General features: G+C 39.1%; 1 protein-coding gene across 1 annotated transcript in view; it reads right to left on the reverse strand.

Annotated features, from left to right (window-relative positions):
* Window positions 1-16,727, reverse strand: part of KIAA0825 (KIAA0825 ortholog) — a 281,773-nt gene that overhangs the window by 100,194 nt on the left and 164,852 nt on the right. The window contains exon 14 of the mRNA XM_023730118.1: window positions 720-859. Within this exon, the coding sequence (XP_023585886.1) occupies window positions 720-859 (140 nt within the window). The remainder of the gene's footprint in view (window positions 1-719; window positions 860-16,727) is intronic.

Genomic DNA, 16,727 nt, shown 5'->3' on the forward strand with positions numbered 1-16,727 from the left:
AAAATATTAAAAAAAAAAAAAAAAGAGTAATCTGGCTTCATGTGTGGTATAGAATAGGAGACACACCTAGGGGTATGTGAAAAAGAAGACTCTCCACAGATGAAGGGTGAGAGCAATAGGATACAATATTAGACAGGCATAACATTACTTACCATTTTCTAAAATAGCATTTACTGAAGATAAAAAAGAAAGTCTAATTAAGAGAAGTATGTTCTTCTATTACTCCTCCGTTTCCATTCATAATTTTTTCATGATTACTTCTTCATGCCCCAGTGGGTACGGCTGTAAGGCACAGCTTGCTTGTTTTTAAATTGCATGAGCACTCTTCATGACCTATTGAAATTTCTAGTGTTGCTCTAACACAATCTCTTTTTTTAAGATCTAATTCAGACCTCTGCTTTGGAAATATAATTGCTTTGCTATGATTTTCTTAAGCATTTCAAACCCTGTACATCAATGCATTTCTATACAATGGTAGCTGTAATAGAACAGTATCATACAAAAATATTGTTTTTCCTCATTCAGAGTCCTTGAAAAAGTATCCTTTGAAATGGGTCGATAAAGCGGTTCAATATTTTTCTTTCTGCTAACCCCAATGACTGTTGCTACATGCAGATGGTTCACATCCCTCTGCCAACATTCAAGTGGGAAAAAAATTGCATTCAACTTGAGCAACCACTGGGTATTTCAAGGACATTCTTATAACTACAAATACTCACTTGAGCTCTTCAGCAAGATTCTCAGTAGGAGACCATCGTGGTGCAGTAGGGTTTCCAGAAGCAGGTTCCAATTACAACATGGCTGGGATAAAAGCAGCTTCAATTGACCCTCGGCTGTCAGTCCTCTCGTTGATGGAGTCCTTTCAAAATGCAAGATAAAGATGGAGTAATGAAGTTAATTTACCTATGAAATTAATAGCCTTAAAGTACAGATGTAATGCTAACTCTTTTAAATGTCAATTCCTCCCAGATTACTCTGAAAATGCTTTCATGCTTGCTTACTTTAGGGTTGCTCAGGGAAGGAATTACATTTAATCTCAACTAGGTAAAAGCAAATTAACATTTGGTAGCCAGCCAAATTTAAAACTGATACAAAGTAACCATGCCTATATTTCACAGAACTATGTCTGTTATTGTTTCATGGAGCAAAGAAAAATCATGTATGCATTTATTTTGAATGCATTAATTTGTTCACTCGCCAAATACATAATGAGTGCCTACTATGTGCTATTAACTCCTTTCTTTATTCATGGAAGGAAGGTACGATGGGCTTTAAGTACTTTGTAAATTGCTATGTACTATGATTGCTTATAAAACTAAAGGAATTCAAATTATTTGTCACAGGTCAACCATAATCTAATTGTTTAATATGTAAAGTCTTAAAGCAACATGCAATTATCAGAACCAACGCTAACAGTCACACTGCTACCTACTTGGGTAATCATTTCATCAAAGGGAAATAATTCCAAGGTAAATAATCTTCTACTTGAGAAATTATCATCAGTATTGAACAGGTAATCAAAATCAGGTCCCCCATATCCTCACATTCACTTACCAGTGAACTGGAAGAAGATAAATGGGTAAAGTAGGGCTTAAAAAACGGTGATGTTATTCATTTTTCCATCTAAAATCTCAAAGTTTAGGTTGGTTAAAGGGCAGAGCACGGGAAATTGGCCTTAAAAAAAAGGCAGAAAATGATCAAACTTAATTTGTTTGTGGCCATGAGGATTGTGGGGATGAGGTGGCATTGGGAAGGAAAGGTGTGACTGAGCAATGTAGAGGTGTGAATGACAGGACTATGTACTTCAGACTGGAAAAAATCAGGGTAAAGGGTATTGCTAAGAGAGATGATTAGACATTTTGCAGCATCATCATTATCAGATGGAATTTATTGAGTGGTGAGCCATCCAGTTATGAACATAGTCTGTTGCCGTCCTGTTAACTCCCACTCATGGCGACACCATGTGTGTCCGAGTAGAATTGTGCTCCATAGGTGTTTCTATGGCTGGTTTTCTGGAAGTAGATTGCCAGGCCTTTCTTCCAAGGTACCTCTGGGTGGACTTGAACCTCTAACCTTTTGGTTAGCAGCCAAGCATGTTAACCATCTGCACCACCCTGGGACTCCATCAGCACAGTCTAGACCAGTGGTTTTCAAAGCTTGGGCCCTGGACTAGCAGCATCAGCATCACTTCAGAATTTGTTAAAAAGGCAGATTCTCAAGCCTTCTCCCAGACCTAATGAATCAGAAATTCTAGAGGTGGGCTACAGAAGTCTGTGCTTCAACAAGCCCCCCAGTACATTTTGATGCACACTAAATTTTAAGAACCACTGTCCTAGGCAGTGCTTTACAAAGCACGGGTATTAGAGACAGGCCTAAGTAGCATCATCTTTCCTGCTTCTGTGCCTTTTTACCCAGACATGGCCACCCTAGGCTGCCACCCATGTAATGGACTCCCTATAGCCCTTTGCTTATCTCAATTCTACCCATTCTTCACTTTTCAGCAAAAATTTCACTTTCTTCCCGGCTACCACCACTGACTGCTCTGACCAGGATCACAACAGAGGGTTCTGGACAGAGCTGGAGAAGGATGCAGAACATAATTCTAACTCACAAAAAAAAAAAGACCAGATTTACTGGCCTAAAGCAGACTGGAGGAACCCCGAGAGTATGGCCCCCAGACACCCTTTTAGCTCAGTGGTGAGTTACCTCCGAGGTTCACCGTTCAGCCTGGGAGTGGACAGCCCCATAAAACCAAATAGGACTAATGAGGTACAGGAGTCCAGTGACAAGGGCCAGAAGGCAGAAGGGGACAAGGAAGCTGGTGATAGGGAACCCAAGGTTGAGTAAGGATATTGTTGATGTGTTGTGAGATTGTTAACCATTGTCATAGGGCAACATGTGTAGTAACTGTTAAATGAGAAACTGTTCGTTCTGTAAGCCTTCATCTTAAGTGCGAATAGCAGCACAATTGGAAGAGCGTAGTCGATGTCACTGAACTGTGCATGTAGAAATTTTTGAAATGGTGTATCTTTGGCTGTGTGTATTTTCACCAAAAAAAAAAAAGGTTGAGAAGTTAGAGGGTTGACATGTTGCGGGGTTGTTAACCAATGTCATAAAACAATATGTGTACTACTGTTTCATGAGAAACTATTTGTTCTGTAAGCCTTCACCTGAAGTACAATTAAAAAAAAAAAATTTCACTTTCTCTGTGAAGTCTTCACTAAAAATTTCTCTCTACAGTGGTCGCTCTCACTCTGAAATACAGTACTTACGGCAAGTGTGCACATTCTAGCACTTTTTTCTTTCATCAGTTGACGTTTTCTTTCTCCACTCAGATTCAACCATATAAGCAAAACTGAGAAGATTCTATGATATAAAATGAAGACGTTTCAAAGTACCTGCCCTTCCCTTGGCTTGGAGCTGGGAACATTTTATAACATAAAGATGCATAGAACTCCTTCAGCCTGTGCTTGAACTTCGGACCAACTAAGGTCAGTGGGATAATGGTAGCTAGGAGAACTCCTGTCCCTAGTGAAGATAGTCAAGAGGGGCATTCCTAATTCTCAGGCTTGGGGAATCAAGTCTGCCAGTTTTAGGCATCCTAGGACTTCTGAATTACTTCAGGTCTTCTCAGATTGGTCTGGATCATATTCCAAACACGGTACCAAAGGAAGAACCCACTGAGTGAACCCTTTGTACTGAAAACTAAAGCAGATCTCACAATGACCATCCTTATTTCTATCCTAACTCCAAGTGCTGACTCCAGAGCTTCTAGGAGCTCTCTTGGAGTTTTTTCTCTAGTAGATGAAAGGCAGCTAGTTGGTGGTAAGTTTTTTATTAAATTAAGCTTGGTTTTTGAACATTTCCTATCTTTATATTATGCTGGAGTTGAGTGCTGATTCATGAATACATTTAAAAAACTTGAAGATCCAGTTTGGCTGGAGTATATAGAAAGGGAGGGAGATCTCTGAGAGAGAATCTGAAGGAGGTCCTAATAGCCAAGGTGGGGATTTTGGACCTGTTGAAGAGTTTAAGGCAGAGAAGTTTCCTGATCTGGCTGCAGGGTGGAGAATGTGAAGGGGGCTAGTGTTTTTGCTTAGCTTTTCAGACATGTACTCAAACAAAATAATGTGAATGTCATTTCATACCACTGTATCTGAATACCTGGTTATAAATAAAACCTCTCATTTACCAGATGGGAAGCTGTTTGTTGATATACACCTCAATTCTTGGAACTTTCAACTTATCACAGATTTTGAAATGTACAGTAGAATGACTCATTATGAAGAAGAATAAAATATTACAAACATTCCTCAACCACCAAGCTCCTAGTAATAAATGCATTGAGAATCTGTGTTCAGCATATGGAGGAGCATATGTTCCCTCATACTATGATGGTAGAGCTGTGAAAGTGAGATTAGCCTCATGAAAAATGACAGAAAGGGAATTTTTTATATACATATATATGTAAGTACCACATATGTACATGTTAAATGCCACTATAATACAAAGAAGAGAACAAAAATTTAAAAACCCAATAGAACTTATAAATCTGGTATTGGAAGACAGGATGAATTTAGGGCTGGCTTATAGGGTTGCTATGAGTTGGAATTGACTCGATGGCAATGGGTTTTTTTTTGGTACATTAGGCTGTATTTCTGGGGATATGGATTGGCCTAAAAAATTTTCAAACCATATAGTAAGGAGTGATACAATAATGGGGTTTAACCATTACTGATATATGAAACTATTAAATTATTTTTATAGACCCATTGTGCAAAATCTTAGCTATTTTCGAGTGCATTTGTTTATTTCGTGAAAAGTAATCAAGTAGTTCACCTGTAATTTCTGTAATTTTGGTATGTATTGATACTTTAATGTTGCTGTTGTTGTTAGGTGTTGTCAAGTTGGTTCTGACTCATAGCGACCCTATGTACAACAGAAAGAAACACTGCCCAGTCCTGAGCCATCCTCATAATCATTGCTATGCTTGAACCCATCATTGCAGCCACTGTGTCAATCCATCTCCTTGAGGTTCTTCCTCTTTTTCGCTGACCCTCTACTTTACAAAGCATGATATGCTTCTCCAGGGACTGGTCCCTCCTGACAACATGTCCAAAGTACGTGAGAAGAAGTTTCGCCATCGCCCCTTCTAAAGAGCATTCTGGCTGTACTTCTTCCAAGACAGATTTGTTTGTTCTTCTGGCAGTCCATGGTATATTCAATATTCTTCACCACCACCATAATTCAAAGGCATCTATTCTTCTTCCGTCTTCCTTATTCATTGTTCAGCTTTTGCATGCACATCAGGCAATGAAAATACTATGGCTTGGCTCAGGTGCACCTTAGTCCTCAAAGTGACATCTTTGCTTTTTAACACTTTAAAAAGATCCTTTGCAGAAGATTTGCCCAGTGCAATACGTCGTTTGATTTCTTGACTGCTGCTTCCGTGGGCGTTGATTATGGATCCAAGTAAGATGAAATTGTTCACAACTTCAACCTTTTCTCCATTTATCATGATGTTACTTATTGGTCTAATTGTGAGGATTTTTGTTTTCTTTATGTTGAGGTGTAATCCATACTGAAGGCTGTAGTTGGTGATCCTCATCAGTAAGTGATTCAAGTCCTCTTCGCTTTCAGAAAGCAAAGTTGTGTCATCTGTGTGTCGCAGGCTGTTAATGAGTCTTCCTCCAGTCCTGATGCCACCTTCTTCATATAGTCCATCTTCTTGGATTATCTGCTCAGCATACAGATTGAATAAGTATGGTGAAAGCGTACAATCCTGATGGACACCTTTCCTGATTTTAAACCATACAGTGTCCCCTAGTATTGCCTCTTGGTCTGTGTACAGGTTCCTCAATGAGCACAATTAAGTGTTCTGGAATTCCCATTCTTCACAATGTTATCCATAATTTTTTATGATCCACACAGTCGAATGCCTTTGCATAGTCAATAAAACACAGGAAAACATCTTTATGGTATTCTCTGCTTTCAGCCAAGATTCATCTGACATCAGCAATGATACCCCCATTCCACATCCTCTTCTGCATCTGATTTGAATTTCTGGCAGTTCCCTGATGACGTACTGCTGCAACCGCTTATGAATGATCTTCAGCAAAATTTTACTTGCATGTGATATTAATGACACTGTTCGATAATTTCCGCATTCTGCTGGATCACCTTTCTTTGGAATGGGCACAAATATTAATCTCTTCCAGTCAGCTGGCCAGGTAGCTGTCTTCCAAATTTCTTGGCATAGATGAGTGAACACCTATAGTGCTACATTTGTTGAAACATTTGTTGAAACATCTCAGTTGGTATTCTGCCAATTCCTGAAGCCTTGTTTTTCCCCAGTGCCTTCAGAGCAGCTTGGACTTCTTACTTCAGTACCATTGGTTCTTGATCATATGCTACCTCCTGAAATGGTTCTTTTTGGTACAGTGACTCTGTTTATTTCTTCCATCTTCTTTTGATGCTTCCTGGATCATTCAATATTTTGCCCAGAGAGTCCTTCAATACTGCAACTCAAGGCTTGAATTTTTTCTTCAGTTCTTTCAGCTTGAGAAATGTCAAGCATGTTCTTCCCTTTTGATTTTCTAACTCCAGGTCTTTTCACATATCATTATAATACTTTACTTTGTCGTCTCTAGTTGCCCTTTGAAAGCTTCTGTTCAGCTCTTTCATTTCATCATTTCTTTCATTCGCTTTAGCAACTCTACGTTCAAGATCAACTTTTGGAGTCTCTTCTGACATCCATTTTGGTCTTTTCTCTTTTTCCTGTGTTTTTAATGAATTTTTGCCTTCTTCATGTATGATGTGCTTGATGTCATCTCACAATTTGTCTGGTCTTTGGTTATTAGTGTTCAATGCATCAAATCTATTCTTGTGATGGTCTCTAAATTCAGGTGGGATATACTCAAGGTCGTACTTTGGCTTCCGTGGACTTGTTTTAATTTTCTTCAGCTTCAACTTGAATTTGCACAGGAGCAATTGATAGTCTGTTCCACAGTTGGCCCCCGTTCTTGTTCTGACTGATGATATTGAGCTTTTCCATTGTCTCCTTCCACAGATGTATTCGATTTGATTGCTGTGTATTCCATCTGGCAAGGTGCACTTGTATAGTCACCGTTACGTTGTTGAAAAAAAGGATCTGCAATTAATAAGTCATTGATTTTGCAAAATTATATCATGCGATCGCTGGCATCATTTCTATCAACAAGGCCATATTTTCCAACTACAGTTCCTTCTTCTTTGTTTCCAACTTTTGGCTTCCAATCACTAGTAATTATCAATGCATATTGATTGCATGTTTGATCAATTTCAGACTGCAGAAGTTGGTAAAAATCTTCAATATCCTCATCTTTGGCATTAATGATTGGTGTGTAAATTTGAATAATAGTGGTATTAACTGGTCTTCCTTTTAGGTGTATGGATATTACCCTGTCACTGATAGTGTTCTACTTCAGGATAGATCTTGAAATGTTCTTTTTGATAATGAATGTGACACTGTTCCTCTTCAATTTTTCATTCCTGTCATAGGAGACTATACAATTGTCTGATTCAAAATGGCCAATACCTGTCCATTTCAGCTCACTAATGCCTAGGATATTGATCTTCAAGCATTCCATTTCATTTTTGACAACTTCCAAATTTTGTAGATTCAATCTGCATACATTCCATGTTCCTATTATTAATGGACGTTTGCAGCTGTTTCTTCTCATTTTGAGTCATGCCACATCAGCAAATGAAGGTCCCGAAAGCATGACTCAATCCACCTTATTAAGGTCAACTCTATTTTGAGGAGGCTGGTCTTCCCCCAGTTGTATTTTGAGTGTCTTTTAACCTGAGGGGCTCATCTTCCGGCACTATATCAGACGTTCAGAAAGTACATACATTCATAAAGTACTATATCTGCTATTAATAAAGTTTTGACTGACCAATTCTTTCAGAAGTAGACCGTCGTGTCCTTCATCCCAGTCTGTCTTAGTCTGGAAGCTCTGCTGAAACCTGTCCAATATGGTTGACCCTGCTGGCATCTAAAATACTGATGGCATAGCTTCCAGCATCACAGCAACAAGCAAGCCACCACAGTACAACAAACTGACAGACAAATGGTGGATACTTTAATAGGGAGTTAAAACAAAAACTTAGCTGTATCAGTGAACACTGGCCTGACTTTCAACTCCCTGCTGTGAGCGAGTCTAAGAGCAAGAGAAGGCTCTGTAGTCGGTTCAGAATGTGATATTAGCAGAATTACTGCTCAGGCCACATGACCTTAGGATCCATTGATCGTATCATCTATAGATCATACAGAAGCTGTCAGACTAATAGAACATTAAAATGGACTCTGAAATGCACAGCTTGGAGATAACGCTCAGCAGTATTGAGGTACTGTCCTTCAAGATTTGATATTCACTCTGAACTAGCAGCCATTTATATTGTAATGTGTCCCCAACAGACAAATTTTAAGAGTCTGGGAGGCAAGGTGTAGAAAAAGGAGTGGTCCTGTTTCTCCTGATGATCCATGTGGGGTATCTGGGTTTTCATCCCTTAATTTTAGGCTCTATGGGAGTGGAGGGTCTTGGTTTCTGCAGGGGGAGGGAGTGTACACTTCTATAGGGGACACATTAAGGATTCCACTAAATCGAAAGTTAGAGCTGCCACCTGGTTATTTTGGCTCCTCATGCCAACTGTATGGCAGGCAAAGAAAGGAATTACTATACCAGCAAGGGTAAGTAACCTCAACTATTATAAAGGGCTAGGCTTGCTGCTGCAGAAGGGGAGCAGGGAGAAGTATGTCTGGAACTCAGGGGCTTCTCCAGGGCATCTCATGGTGATCCCATAGCTAGTAATAACATATAGCTGACTGCAGAGTAACAAGACAAAGCAAGGGCAAATTAACTACAGGTTCAATCTCTTGGAGATGAAGGTCTCAGTGACACCACATGGCAAGCAGCAGAGATCAGCAGAAGTGCTGGCCAAGAATGAAGGGAAGCTAGAATAAATGTTGTTGTTCTTTGGCGCCATCGAGTCAATATGGAGTCACAGTGACCCCATGCAACAGAGAACTGCCCCATAGGTTTTTTTAGGCTGTAATCTTTACAAAAGCAGATCACCAGGTCTTTCTCCCGCAGAGCTGCAGAGTGGGTTCAAACCGCCAACGTTTCAGTTAGCAGCCGAGCACTTAACTTTTGCACCACCAGGCCTCCTTAGAATAGGTGATAAAGCAAAGTAATGATGAATATCACTTGCAGACTCAAGAATAACTGCAGCGGGAGGCACTCCATCTTGTCCCACTAATCCTACTGTAATAAAACTTTTTTTAAAAAAAGAAATTGTGACCAGCTATCACCTTGAAGCAACAGTTGTAGGACTCAGATAATTTAACAGGGGGAATGAGTGGATCTCAGTGGTGCAAAGGGTGGACTGCAGCAGATGTTGTCGATGCCCCCACATCCTCTTGCCCTTGCCACCCAGTTCACACTGGTCTCACTTCCAACTGTCAGACTTCCATTTCTCTGCTTATCAGCATGCCACGCTGGAAGTACTGGGGAATTAACACCCTGGAGCAGCCCTCAACCAGTGACTGATGGGAGTTGGTGGATAAATACCTCAGCATTCTTGCTGTTGGGTGGGCTGACTCCAGAATTTTCCTAGAGAGTTTAAGTTCCAGTCATCCCTATGATAGTTGGCTTGATAACACAGCCCTTATTTGCTTATCTTTCTTGCCTTGTCTTGTTTCCTCACTGACCCTACCAGTGTTTCCACCACTTAAAAAATAAACTACTTTCACTTGAATCCTTGTCTTGGGGTCTACTTCTTGGGGAAGTCCAAACTAAGACATGAATGAAGACAGTTAACACATATTTTACTTAATCCTCATTTTAGGAAAGTTAAGAAACTAGCCCAAGGTCATTTAGCTGGTAAGTGTGGCTTCTTGACTTTGAACCCAGGTGTCTCTGACTTCAAAACCTATGCTCATTTCACTACTCCATGTTTTTTCCCATTTATTCTGGTTGATATTTGGAGGGTGAGGTGTATTTTCCAGCATTGAGGACGTTTGGCTCTATTCAATCTCCTGATTGAAGTTACCATGTTTTTGACCCAAAATCAAGTTTGTGGTCTCAAGGCTGATTCCCAAATTGGAGCTATGTTATTAAAGGTATCTGGGGGCTGATTTCGACCAGATGATTCATGGCATGGATTACTGGGCCAAATTCATACCAGAGACCATAAGTTACTTGATTCAGAGGACAAAGGAAAAGACATAACCAAAGAGAAACTGAGGGTAAAAGTTCTAAATGAAAAAAGAAAGCAGAGCAGAAGTCCTCATATTACTCTACTACAGTTGGCTTTCTAAAACAGATATTTGAAGATATTTCTAGAGAAAGAAGTAAAGACACATATTTAACACAATTTTGTGATCTTTTTCTATGATAATAACTTTAGTACCTGAGAAAGAAAGTTGAAGGAAAAAAAACCCAAAACATTTTCTTCATCATTTAACCTAAAGTGGGTAAATTACTGTAGTTACAGCATTTAAAATGTTTGCATATATCTTACTCTCAATAATAGGTATAGCCAGGTCACTGCAATCTTTATAGTTAAAGATGATTCAATAAATAGAAATTAGACATGGTTCACGGGCACGTTTATATATAAGATTTGCCTTGATTTTTAATAACTTGCCCAGTAAAGTTGATTGAAACTCTAAAATTAAAGAGTCTCATCTTTTCAGAGTTGGTTGTATCTACACTACCTAGTGTACAACTTAGAAGGTAGGCTTTTAACCTATGAGGACCAGCGCTCACTTCTTGATTTTAACAGCTTAATCTTTTTCACTTGGGATGATTCTATTTCCCCCCAAACTACCCAATAGCATTACTACCTAAAACTCATGGCCCTAGCTCCACACTTTAATGTTACACAAGTTAGCAAGTCCCATTTTTTTAAATATATAAAGATGTAATTTCATTAAAAGAAATAATATTACATTTCAGCCATTGGTTTTGGGCTCTCTCTGATGTGCTATTCTAGCATCCAAGTTACTGCTGAGACACTGAGTACCACTGCATCACTCAGCCTTACCTTTTGAGGAACACAAGTTATTACTCCGGAGCCTTAGACTGTTATTGGTCCCTGTCTACCAGAGAATACCCTGTTACAGAAAGCTTACAGAATACCCTGCTCAAGAAAGGTCCTCTCTAGCACCATACTTCTGATAAAAGCAGGTACTCATGAGAAAACAGTTCAGTATTCTTTCCAATTTATCACACTAGTAGTAGGTCCTTTTAATACTGTTATGGGTTGAATTGTGTCCCCTAAGAAGATATACTGAAGTCCTAAACTCTGATACCTGTAAATATGATATTATTTGGAAATAGCATATTTGCAGATGTAATTAGTTAAGTTAGCATGAGGTCATACTGGAGTAGGGTGGGCCCTAATCAGTATGACTGGTCTTTATAAAAAGAGGAGAAGAGACACACAGTGAGGAGAATATTATGTGAAGAAAGACACAGAGGGAAGAGAGCCATGTGAAGATGAAGGCAGAGATTGGAGCTGTGTTACCACAGGCCAAGGAACACCTGGGACTATCAGATGCTGGAAGAAATTAGGAAGGATCTACTCCTAGAGTCTTCAGAGAGAGCATAGCTGTGCCAACACCCTGAATTCAGATTACTAGCCCCCAGAACTCTGAGAGAATAAATTCCTGTTGTTTTAAGCCACTCCATTTGTGGTAGTTTGGCAGCCCTAGGAAACTAATACAAACATATTTAGGTAATTGATAAAATCTGCTACTTTCTGAAACATATAGTTCTAACTAACCCAGCAGTTATAAATGACTGTTTAGTAAGCACTTGTGTGATAGATGCCATGTAGGCACTTTAGCTCATTTAACCCTCATGACTCTGTCATGTCATGAATGTCATTCATTATTGCAATAAATGCATTTTAAAACTTAAAATCTTCTCTCAGATATTAAAGGAAGAAGGTGTTTCAAGATGGAGCAAGTAGACAATGGTATTTTGTGTTGTTTTCAAGTAGGTCAATAAGATTGTACTGTATTTATGCCTCAACTTCCTCATCAAAATACAAACAGTTTCATACATGGGGAAACTGAAGCTCATACAGCTTAACTAAATTTCCCATATCACAAAATTAACAAGTATACAAACCCTGTCTGGCTAAAGTTAAAACCTATAGTTGTTTTTTATTATCCTATTGATGGCTCCATTTCTATATTATCTATTTGTATAATACCATTAAACTACAGTAGAAGAGGAAATACAGAAACCTTAGGATATTTAGGTATATTAAGTATCTACTTCACTTCCACAGACATGTGACTTTCCCTCTGAAATCTTTTAAAAATCCAGCTGCTTGTCCATCCAACAGCCACTTAAGAGCTTTGGTGTTAAAAAGCTCTCATTACTTCCCTGGCTGTTGGCTCCATGTTAAAGTTTGGCACTTCATCAGAGTAAAAGCTCTCTAAGCTCTTTTCCTCAGTCCTGTGAAGCAGCTTGCCAGCAGCAGTTGAGAGACCAAAACGTTTTTTGTTCTCCTCCCCAGATGTTCTCTCCTAACGATACTAGAAGCCACCTCCTCAATAAGACTGCACTCGCATGCCTGAGCTTTACAACTCAGACAGAACTTACCATTCATTCATTCCTTCAATAAATGCATTTTGAAAACTTTCTCTATATAAGGCATTGCGCTAGGTGTTAATGGTGAGGGAACGGAGAGGAATGCATCTTGGTAAACTGGATAAAGGAAAGACTCATGTAGCATATAATGTAATTAAGCCAAAGGTTGCTTAACACATATAAGAAGAATAAACTATATAAATCCAAAACAGGATTGAGTGAAAGCATAATAGAAACAAAGCATAGTACAAAGAAACATCTACAGCTCAGAATGGACTCACCACAAATCAAAACATCATATTGTCATAATAAAAGTAAATGAGCATTCTAAAATGAATGGAGTGTTTACTCACACTGATTATGCTACTTGGGTTCAGTGTGTAGTTAAGATCTACTTGGCTAAAAAAGACCTGAAAATATTTGGAAAGTTTAAAGAACCCAAGAAGATGAAAGTTTGGAAAATAATAAAGAGCCTTGCAATGTAACATACAATACTTGACCAATATAGTATTCTTTCCTTAACATTTTTATCAAAGAGCAGCATGGTGTCATAGTATTAATCTTGACATGATACATTCTCCATGTGCCTTCATTTCTAGTATGAAAGCAAATGCCTTTTTAAAATCACCTCATGTTGTTAGCCTATACCACAACTATGAGTAATAGAGGTAGTATGTTTTACTTATTGCTTTGAAAATATATTAAATTTCCCTAAAGCAAACTCTATTCTAGGGGTTCGAGAAGAACATGAAAAGTTGTGTTTTTACCCATTTATATACCTCACAGTTTTCTCAAGTAAGTTTATAGACAAAGTTATGGTCTATAGAGCTGTTCACACATTTTAAAATATTATTTTAGGTCTTCATTTCATGTCCTCTTCATTGTTCTTTTTCTTCTTTTTCATTACTTTTTTTTTTTTTTATTGTACTTCAGGTGAAGGCTTACAGAACAAATAGTTTCTCATGAAACAGTAGTACACATATTGTTTTATGACATTGGTTAACAACCCCACAATATGTCAATCCTCTAACTTCTCAACCTTCTTTTTTGGTGAAAATACACATAGCCAAAGATACACCATTTCAAAAATTTCTACATGCACAGTTCAGTGACATCGACTATGCTCTTCCAATTGTGCTGCTATTCGCACTTAAGATGAAGGCTTACAGAACGAACAGTTTCTCATTTAACAGTTACTACACATGTTGCCCTATGACAATGGTTAACAATCTCACAACACATCAACAATATCCTTACTCAACCTTGGGTTCCCTATCACCAGCTTCCTTGTCCCCTTCTGCCTTCTGGCCCTTGTCACTGGACTACTGTACCTTGTTAGTCTCATTTGGTTTTATGGGGCTGTCCACTCCCAGGCTGAATGGTGAACCTCGGAGATAACTTCACCACAGCTAAAAGGGTGTCTGGGGGCCATACTCTCGGGGTTTCTCCAGTCTCCTTTAAGCCAGTAAATCTGTCTTTTTTTTGTGAGTTAGAATTATGTTCTACATCCTTCTCCAGCTCTGTCCAGATCCTCTGTTGTGATTCTGGTCAGAGCAGTCAGTGGTGGTAGCCGGGCACCATCTAGCTGTACTGGACTCAGTCTAGTGGAGGCCTTGGTAGGTGTGGACTAATCTTTTCCTTGTATCCTGTTCTCTTCATTCCCCCTTGCTCCCGAAGGGATGAGACCAGTGGAGTAGCTTAGATGGCCGCTCACAGGGTTTTAAGACCCCAGACACTACTCACAAAGGTAGAATGTAGAACATTGTCTTTATAAGCTGTGTCATGCCAATTGAGCTAGATGCTCCCGGAGACCATGGTCCCCACAGCCCTCCACCCAGCAATTCAGTCCCTCAGGGAGTTTGGATGTGTCTATGGGGCTTCCATGACCTTTCCTTGTACAGGTTGTGCTAGTTTCTCCTGTAATGTGTACTGTCTCACCCTTCACCCAAGATACCACTTATCTATTACCTATTTAGTATTTCCCCCCCACCCCTCCCATCCCTGGTAACCAACAGAGATTGCTACATTTTGTGTGTGAACCTTTTCATGGGTTTTTACAATAGAGGTCTCATACAATATTTGTCCTTTTGTGATTGACTTATTTCACTCAGCATAATGTCCTCCAGTTTCATCCATGTTATGAGATGCTTCACAGATTCATTGTTGTTCTTTCTCGTTGCACAGTACTCCATTGTGTGTATGTACAATAGTTTGTTTATCCATCCATCTACTGATGGGCATCTAGGTTGTTTCCATCGTTTTGCTATTGTGAACAATGCTGCCATGAACATAGGGGTGCATATGTCTATTCGAGTGACGACTCTTATTTCTCTAGGATATATTCCTAGGAGTGGAATCGCTGTCGAATGGTATGTCTATTTCTAGCTTTCTGAGGAAACGCCATATCATTTTCCAAAATGGTTGTATCATTTTGCATTCCCACCAGCAGTGCATAAGAGTTCCCATCTCCCCGCAACCCCTCCAACATTTGTTATTTCCAGTGTTTTTGATTCGTGCCAGTAATGCCGGGGTGAGATGGCATCTCATTGTTGTTTTAATTTGCATTTCTCTAATGGCTAGTGATCGCGAGCATTTCCTCATGTATCTGTTGGCCATTTGGATGTCTTCTTTGGTGAAGTGTCTGTTCATTTCCTTTGCCCCTTTTTCATTACTTTTAATTAATTATCTTAATATATTTAATACTGCTAAAAGCTGACTTAAACCGTTCCTGAAACAATGTACAGGTATAAATATATAAGCAAATAAATGAATAAATTACTGAGATCCTTCTTAATTTAAAATATTTCAGTTACCTCTCTAGTTAACCTCCCCCTTTCCAGAAAGGTAAGCCTAATATTTTTAGTTTGTCATCATGCAACCCATGTACTTCCCTAATCAGTTCATTTTAGTTGCTAGGGTATGGAATGGAGTTTTGGAGGATAAATTTTGGTGAAAGACATACAGAAACAGCTTATATGTGTGAGGGAAATGAGTGGGAAGGTGGAGATTTTTAACTCCATATTACAGTGCCCTAAAATCTCCATTCCAATGTTGAGAAATGCAAATAAATAACTTCAGTTATTTTGAAATTACTTTTAGTTGCTGACTTGCGTTCCTATGATTATACGACTACTTTGAGTATGTTAGAGGCCCTGGTGGTGCAGTGGTTAAGAACTATGACTATTAACTAAAAGGTCAGCAGTTCAAATCCACCAGACACTCCCTGAAAACCCTATGGGGAAGTTCTACTCTGTCCTTTTGGGTCACTATGAGTTGGAATCGACTCGACGGCAATGGAGTGGATTTTGAGCATGTTGGATCATAAATCAGGTGAATCACGTCTTTCTAAGCAGATTGTATGGGCCTATTAGAGAATCATTTTTAGGAAGTATGGCATTCATTGAGGTGGGTCTTATACTGTACTTTGGAGGACAATTTCAAAAGGCAAAGAAGAGGCATTCCAGGAGAGGGAGCTACATAAATAAAGTCCTGGAGCTGAGAATAAACAATAAGTGAAAGTTAAGAGTGTGGAATAACTGTGTCTTAAAGAGAAGTGATAATTGATCATTGATAATCACTAGTGATTGGAATAAGAAAGTTGGAAACAAAGAAGGATCAGTAGTTGGAAAATATGGCCTTGGTGATAGAAACAATGCTGGAGATCGCATGATAGAAATTTGCAAGACCAACACCTTCTTCATTGCAAATACCTTCTTTCACCAATATAAACAGTGACTATACACGTGGACCTCGCCAGATGAAATACTCAGGAATCAAATTGACTGTATCTGTAGAAAGAGACTATGGAAAAGCTCAATATCATCAGTTAGAACAAGCCCGGGGCCAACTGCGGAACAGATCATCAACTGCTCATATGCAAGTTCAAGTTGAAGCTGAAGAAAATTAGAACAAGTCCACAAGAGCTACAGTACGACCTTGAGTGTATCCCACCTGAATTTAGAGAACACCTTAAGAATAGATTTGACACGTTGAACACTAATGACCGAAGACCAGGCAAGTTGTGGAATGACATCAAGGACATCATACGTGAAGAAAGCAAGGGGTCATTAAAAAGACAGG

Source organism: Trichechus manatus, unplaced genomic scaffold (genome assembly GCF_000243295.1).
Source record: "Trichechus manatus latirostris isolate Lorelei unplaced genomic scaffold, TriManLat1.0 scaffold00032, whole genome shotgun sequence".
Lineage (NCBI taxonomy): Eukaryota > Metazoa > Chordata > Mammalia > Sirenia > Trichechidae > Trichechus > Trichechus manatus.